General features: G+C 35.5%; 2 protein-coding genes across 3 annotated transcripts in view; both read left to right on the top strand.

Moving 5' to 3' along the window:
• The window catches only part of LOC118741315 (probable serine hydrolase), a 5084-nt gene extending 535 nt beyond the window's left edge, over nt 1-4549 (top strand). The window contains exons 1-3 of one of the 2 annotated variants that reach the window (XM_036473247.1): nt 1069-1318; nt 1944-2018; nt 3246-4549. In XM_036473247.1, the coding sequence (XP_036329140.1) occupies nt 1231-1318; nt 1944-2018; nt 3246-4093 (1011 nt within the window). In that variant the 5' untranslated portion in view covers nt 1069-1230 and the 3' untranslated portion in view covers nt 4094-4549. Of the gene's footprint in view, nt 1-1068; nt 1319-1943; nt 2019-3245 lie in introns of those variants that run through there. The other variant, XM_036473248.1, reaches the window with a different exon arrangement.
• A 140-nt stretch (nt 4550-4689) lies between these two features.
• Nucleotides 4690-6979, top strand: LOC118741316. The gene is made up of 3 exons (XM_036473249.1): nt 4690-4967; nt 5854-5974; nt 6696-6979. Exons 1-3 carry the CDS (start codon nt 4894-4896, stop codon nt 6891-6893), a joined length of 393 nt encoding a protein of 130 aa, XP_036329142.1. The 5' UTR covers nt 4690-4893; the 3' UTR covers nt 6894-6979.
• The last annotated feature ends 857 nt before the right edge of the window (nt 6980-7836 follow it).

Genomic DNA, 7836 nt, shown 5'->3' with positions numbered 1-7836 from the left:
ACACACCAATGTGCTTTACCATAGAACAACGTCAAAGCATCCACGATGATCATCCACGATATGCGAAAAATTGGTAGGATCGGCGGAAGACTCGCATAGGCTCATCTTCCTCCTATCCACATGGGCAAAAACTATGGAAGGACTACTCCTCCCCAGCACCTCAAGCTAGCCCAACACCAGCATCGATTCCGCAGCATTGAACGTCACGAGTACATTCCACATGACGAAAATAACTGTATTCGCAGAAATTGCCTACTCCACATTGTTTTTAGCGTATATTTGTGTTGCGTTCCAGATGCTTCACGGTTTTCAGGTTTTAGAGGATTTACAGGAAACGCTGTTTTCGCAATTAATAGACCTTATGGAAGGTGGCAACCGGGAACAGCTTTCTGTTAAACTCTGTAAATCGTGAAGCATCTGGAACGCTACTATTATAAAAAATAACACATATTTGCCTAAATTCAAAGTTAAAAGCAACTGTGAAAATCACTATTTGACCGTTCATAGCCTATGATGGCTCGCAAGCGATATCTTCTGCTACCTATCGCCTGGGATTGCGATGAGCGGTCTCCTCAAGCGATTTATCGCCGGAGATCTATCGCGGCAGATAAACAATCGTTATTGCAGACGACATGTTATAATACTCGGGGTAAATGATTTTACCCGCTGCCTTTACCTGTTTGAAAATCTCGCTTCAGTCCTACTTTCTTCGCAAGCGAATGTGGCTGATTCGAAGAATTTTGCGAAATTAAAAAAATAGCTGTCAATCAACAAAAATGGCAGTTGAAAACAAATAAGAGGTCGCCAACCGTTCGGTATGCGAGAAAAATTATGCTTCGTACTTTTTGCAGTCTACAGGTGCGGGATCTTGAATGCTTCGCCACGGTGGCGAAATTTTCAAGCACGTGAAGACGGCCTGTTAGATGGTTCCGTTCACGTTACGTTACGTGCCTTGCAATCATTTGCATTCAATACACTCCGTTCCGTTCTTTGTAGGATGGCAGCTCTGTGTGTGACAGCCTCTTTATCTTTAACAACTTGAGGTGGCAACACTCAAGGTGGCAAAAGTCAAGCTGTCAGCTGTTTTGTGTCAATACGAAATTTTTGTCCAGACACCTTTTTAGATTTTGCAATAAACGCTGTGGGAAAACTCAGATTATTGGACTGTGATAGCTGCTGTTGTCTTTCAATAACTTTTTAACGTTCAGGTAAATTGCAAAAATACGTTAAATGGATTCGGCCAACAGCAGTGTGGCTTCTGTGAAAATGAATGGGACCAGCACAACCAATGGTGTTGCTGAAGCACCAATAAAAGCAAGTAAGTATATAAATTAATGAATAGAAGCACTAAAATCAGGTGAGGTGTCGATGAGCCATTAAGAAAAGCTTGTGCGTTGATGGCAGAGAACGTGAATACATTAAATATCCACTAGTAGGTTTTCATTACATATTGAAAGTACACAAATGCTCCGCAAACGCGTGTGTGTCAAACAGCTGTGAATCTAATTACGATTGGTCTTAGCGAACTCGCGAATAAGCTGCGGCAAATGCATTTTATTGTGCTTATTAATGTAATTACAGTAAAATATGCAATAGGAAATATCGCGCTGGCAAAGAAAGAGGCACCAGATTATATCGTCGTTTCAAGTACAAATCCATTCGTCCTGAAATATGCCAGCCAGAAATGCGATTACTTTATAAAAAAGATAACCATTTTGAAATATGAGTTTTTTTACTCTAGAAAATAATTTATGCAACCTCACGTACGCGGCTTTGCATTATCTTTATACACGGTTTTGCACTTTGTTGGTACGCGGTTTTGTGCTTTAAACGACGATATACATACATATGTATGCATGTAGATCACCTACATATCCGCAATGTCACAATAAATGTTTGTTTTGATTTCCTTTTTTAAATGTGTATTAATTTTTTTTTTTTAGATAGTAATGGGTGCTACAGGGATGAAGATTCATGGAAAGAAGTCTCTATCGCAGTACCATGGGGTACAGTAGCTGGTAAGTTTCATTTGCCCTTTTAAATAATGAATGTTTTTTAAGGTGGTTACTAGATATGAGTAGTACCTATGTTTTTAAAATTAACATTCGCTTGAATAAAAATAGATACATACACAATAAGACTGATACATTTCGTTAAAGACAACTTGGAGGTGCTAACTTCAATTCGAATTACAAGACAATGGGAAATCAAAAATAGCGAGGTCTTCCTGTGCATTTATTTCATTATTGATTCAAGTTTTAGGAAAAATATTTGGTGCTGCTGATAAAATCTATACTATGTGTAGGATTAGTCATTTGTGCGCGCCCAGTTTTGTTGATTTACAGATGATAAAGCGTTAGCTCATCCAACAAAGCTTTTAGCTCGCTAGTAAGGGGGGTGGGGGTTAGAAACAAGTTTTGCTATACTACGTACGTAATATTAGTAAATACGAGTATATCGTATGTATGCAGGTGCATCTGTGCAGAAAACCTAAACTAGATGCTCACCCTAATATTGCTAATCTCAGCAACTACATACATACATATGTATGTATATACAAATGCAAATATGTGTGTTGCTATTACGTTTCATTAGGTTTTAGCTACTCAAAATCTTTTTTTATTGAATGCTATCGATTTTGATAAGCTTGATTTGGCAATCCCCTTATTGAGGTTGAAAGATGTCGAATGCCAAAATTGACGATAAGCAAAGCAATAATTTGATATTTTTAACTTGCTACGGAGATAGCACTAAAGTCCAAAGCTTATTACAACTTTTTTCATATGTACATACATATTTTTAGCACTTAATCATATGCGTGGTCGTAACATATTTAAACCGATTAATTAAGTCTCAAGGATTTACTTTGTCATTTGAAAGATATTCACAATTTTTACGGAACATTTCACTTTTTTCTTAAAGCCATTAAAACTGGTTATTTGGTGGCGTTTTCTTTTCTCGAAAAAAATGTCACCTTCTTATATGGCAACATTATCAGAGTGCAACATTTTAAAGAAAGATCATGTGAAGATGCTGAGAAAAGAACACGAAGTCTTCACAGCCCTGGCGCAGGGCGGAATAGATGCAACATTATTTCGAGAAAAGAAAACGCTATCAGTAAACGAATCTCGTATTAATCAAATGCTACCAACAAATGAATCAACGTTATGTATTGTCATCTTAATTTAGTTCCTAGAATTACGTACATTTTAAGCACATATTTTAAACCTCTTACATCCTTTCAGGTAAATGGTGGGGACCACAGAATCGCCAGCCAATACTCGCTCTCCACGGTTGGCAGGACAATGCCGGTACATTCGATCGTCTATGTCCACTGCTGCCGGCGCACATTCCAATACTCTGCATTGATCTCCCCGGCCATGGTAAGTCGTCACACTATCCAAATGGAATGCAGTATTTCATCTTTTGGGATGGCATTGCCCTCATACGGCGCATAGTACGCCGCTACGGTTGGGAGAATATGACACTGATGGGCCATTCCTTGGGTGGCGCATTGACTTTCATGTATGCGGCTAGCTTCCCAAATGAAGTGGAAAAACTCATTAACATCGATATTGCTGGACCAACAGTGCGCAATGTTGATCATTCTGCGGAAAAAACTGGCTGGGCAATAGATAAAATGTTGGATTACGAGAATTTATCGCTGAACAAGATGCCCTGCTATAATTATGAAGAAATGATTAAATTAGTTGTAGATGCGTATGACGGTTCAGTGGATGAAGAGGGTGCGAAGGTGTTGATGCGGCGTGGCATGTCACCAACACCAGCCGAAATAAAAAAGGATGGCTTTAATTTTGCACGCGATGTGCGCTTGAAAGTGAGCTTGCTTGGCATGTTCACGAAAGAGCAAGTTATAGCTTATGCAAAGCTTATACGCTGTAAAGTACTCAATATACGTGCTGATCCCGGCATGACGTTTCAAAATCCACTATTTTACACCGAGGTTATTGAAACGCTGAAAAAGAACGCAGAGTTAGTGATATTTGAGAAAGTACCTGGTACGCACCATTTGCATCTGGTTACCCCGGAACGAGTGGCGCCCGTAATAGCTGATTTTATGTTAAAGTCTTAAATATGACTAGTTGATTTAGTAGAGGCTCTAATCTACATTATAATACTAGTAACATCTACATATATTTTTAAGAAATTAAACATGTGTATGCCACAAGTGGATTTTAAAATTAATTGACGTAAGAATGAAAATTATCAAGTATTAAATGTTTGTACTTCAGGATGCGTATGTGATACATTTTCTTTATTACAAAAATTCAAAAAAAGGTTTGAAACGCTTTATGGAAAGAGATTTTCGGAAGCACCACCTTCCAAAAAGAAACTTACGATTCTTCTATCGATTGAATATTTCAAATCTATTTACACTTAACTTTTATGAATTCAGCGCTTTTTATGTTTGAATGTCGTTGGATGTTAATAATATGAAGCAAGTTGAATATGGGACAATTTGGTACTTTACAATTTTCTATAATTTACAATTAATACCAATTATAAAATTATCGGTAATTTTGCGCAACAAATAAAAAGGCGAACAAATAAACAAAAAAAGTACGCACGTAAAAAAACTAAAATATCTAAATAATAACAATAATAAAAAGGCGTTAGCATCACGAAATTTTGCGTTTTATTTACTGTACTAACCACCCCTCTGGCATTCTGCTTGTTGGCTTGACAACCAGGTGTTTGGTATAGACGAGACGCTTACAGCCAGTGGTTGTACATATTTTTAAGCTTAATTTTCTTATTTTTTTTTTTACCAAACTAGATGGCAGTGAACTTGCACTCAGTAGCTTTTCAAGTTTTCAATACAGAAAATAGTGGTTAATTATATACTAAATAAAAGAGTAAAGAGTTTCATAAATGGATGTAATCAGCGAAATTAATGAAAAGTATTCTGCATTGGAGGCAGAGATCGATAAGAGGTTGGAAAAAATGTAAGTAACCGCTGTATGGAGATAGTGGCGAACTGATATGTACATATGTACATATTTACATGCATATCAAAAGGTGCAAACTTTCAGCCCAAAAGTATGCAATATAAACGTGATGGTTTATGTTAATTTCGATAAGCAGACTGCCAACATCTTGAAACTTAAGGATTATAATAGATTTTGGGATTTTGTAATTATGGGTTGTAGGTAAATAGTGAAAACTTTACATGTATAACTTAACTTCGCAATACGTATAGGTAAATATGCAGATAAAAATTACTTGTTATGAGCAAAGAAACCTATCGAGGGGAGTCCTGCTTTTGCGGGTCGAAGTTGAAAAATTAGGTGCACCCTGATGTATGTATGTACATCTTCGAAAAAGCTGCGTTGCAGTTTAGAAGTTTATTATTACAAGATTTCACGAAGATTTCTCAGACTGGTTATATATGTATGTATGCATGTAAGTTATCCTTGGACACAGTATTGATAGTTATGAGGATGAACCACAACAAAAAACGTTTGGTCCTTCACACAATATATTAAGGCCGGTTACTCAATGTCTGGTTAACACTAATCTGCGGTTAAACATCGTTATCGACGTCTACGACTCAATGCATATAATAGGTAGTCGGTAAAGTCGATAACTATGTTTAACCGGAGATTAGTGTTAACCAGACATTGAGTAAGCGGCCCTAAGTGCTTTAGCCGAGCTTCTCCTCTAATATGTGACGTGTTGCCCCACAAATGGAGGGACCTTTAGTTAGTTTTAGAAGATTTTCATATTTTACTTAAATTCCTTGATTGTGATGCCAGATTGCGAATTCGAAGTAAAATTGGTTTTGCAAAGGATTTTCGGGTAAACTATTACGATTTGTATTTTATTTTTCAGCAAAGCCGATGAAAAGAAGTTGGAAAAGTTGCAGGAGCAAAACGGCAACCAAACTGCAGCGCAGACAACTAAAGTTCTCTCCTACGAAGAATCAATCGCGAGAAATACAAATTTACTCAAAGTAGGTATTTGGGCAATAAATTTATGCAAATGTGCATATAAAAAAAAAAAATCGGTAATCTTTTCCATCGGAAATATAAAATTTAATACATTTTAAGACTTCTGCCAAAATATTTCTTAAAAATATTAACGTTTAAAAATATAACTAGCTCCAAAAATCGAGTTTTTTTATAAGTAAATTTAGTTTTTAAAAAAATATATATATATTTTTTTTAATCACCTCAGATTATCAAAGAGTGTGAGTTTAAAAACCGCAGCTTTTTTTGTTTTTGGTGATGCATCCTAATGTACCTCACTACATAAACCCAGTGTTCATATTTGTACACACATACGTTACCTTAATATAAAAAGGCCCTAACTAATTTTCTTTAAAAATTCAGCTTTATGAAAAAGTCGGTAGATTACTCATTAAAGGCCTAATAGAATCTGAAAAATTACTATTTATTAAAAATCATTTTATTACTACTTTGTAAATAAATAAAAATGTTAGACCTATCTATATTTTATATTAAAGTTAATTAGCTTCGTGTTAAGGGTAAGGAGGAAAGGAAGTCCATAATTCACTATCCACTTTCACGTGGGATCAATCCCCTTTATCCGCTCCGCCATATCTACATTAGTGTTGTACATACTAGTTATGTTATCATATATACTTATATATATATGTACAGTATATAAATTGTATTAATTGTTGTTTTTTATGTTTTTACCTATTCTTGTAGTCATTGGAAATAGCCAAAGCGCGTTTACGTTCGCGTTCCACTTTCTCGCCAGTTGAGCAAATATTGGAAAAGGCAATCGCAAACTATAAAAGGGACTTGGAAACGTCACAGCAACTATCTTCACGCTTCAAACAAGTGCAAATTTATGAAGCGTCACCAGCTGCAGGCACTGATCGAGAAAATGGAGACCAAGAATAGAGAAGTCAGGGAAAATGACATTCATACACACATACATAAACACAGATAGGCTATACATGCATATTTATGTATGCAGGGGCGCACCCAGGAATATATTTTATGGGGGGTTTTATATTTCTGAATATATATCACCGGAAAATACTGAAAATTTGCTTCAGATAATACGCTCTTTAAAATGCATTCATGCAAGTTTTATGTACAGTATGTAATAAATAAATAAACGTTTTAAAATCCATAAACTGCACTTTATTTACATAAGATTAACAGAACTCAAACACTTTTAACCGACTTCAAAAGTAAAGGAGGTTATCAATACGCCGGAATACATAACTTTTGACGACGTGAACCGATTTCAATAATCCTTTTTTTATTGGAAAGATGATACCTCAAGGGTCGTCCGGTAATTTGGTTTAGAGATCCGATGATTGGATCATGAAGAAATTAACGGTACCCCTAAATTTGAAGTCGGTTGTGTTCTTTCCTTAAAAACTACTTGTTTAATAAAAAGTTCTATAAACTCAATATGCGCTCAACTTTTAAAAGTACCTATTAAAAAATTTTAAAAGAGTCAGTAAAAATAAATTTATTGATTCCATAAATTTTTGCACTTTTAAGCTCATTTTTTCGATTTCTGGTTTCTGGTTTTCGATAGAGATGGTGAGTTTTCACGATTGCTAAATTTTTTTAATATTTCGAAAACCGAAAAAATTAACTGAACTCTCAAGAAAAACGAAAAATTCATATAAAACGACGGACGGGAAATGGAAAAGAAATTTTCTTCTACCAAAATTTCTTAAATCAGTTTGCAGCTCTCAAGAAAAAAATTCTCGTATATTTATTTCCTCATAGAAATTTACAGCAAAAGCAAAGCGCTTTTTCAGGCAACAGAAATTATAATAAATATTTCTTATAATTTCCTTGGGAGCTGGATTCTTAGCTTTAA

Source organism: Rhagoletis pomonella, unplaced genomic scaffold, assembly GCF_013731165.1.
Source record: "Rhagoletis pomonella isolate Grant_MI unplaced genomic scaffold, Rhpom_1.0 Rhpom_scaffold_00006, whole genome shotgun sequence".
In the NCBI taxonomy this organism is placed as follows: domain Eukaryota; kingdom Metazoa; phylum Arthropoda; class Insecta; order Diptera; family Tephritidae; genus Rhagoletis; species Rhagoletis pomonella.
Note: the sequence above shows the minus strand (reverse complement) of the source record. Positions and strands in the feature narration are given on the sequence as shown.

Excerpts from the sequence above, each read along its gene's own strand:
- LOC118741316 (XM_036473249.1), top strand. The coding sequence starts at position 4,894 with ATGGATGTAATCAGCGAAATTAATGAAAAGTATTCTGCATTGGAGGCA. Across the intron at positions 4,968-5,853 it reads GATAAGAGGTTGGAAAAAAT|CAAAGCCGATGAAAAGAAGT; the intron begins GTAAGTAACCGC and ends TTTATTTTTCAG. Across the intron at positions 5,975-6,695 it reads GAAATACAAATTTACTCAAA|TCATTGGAAATAGCCAAAGC; the intron begins GTAGGTATTTGG and ends CTATTCTTGTAG.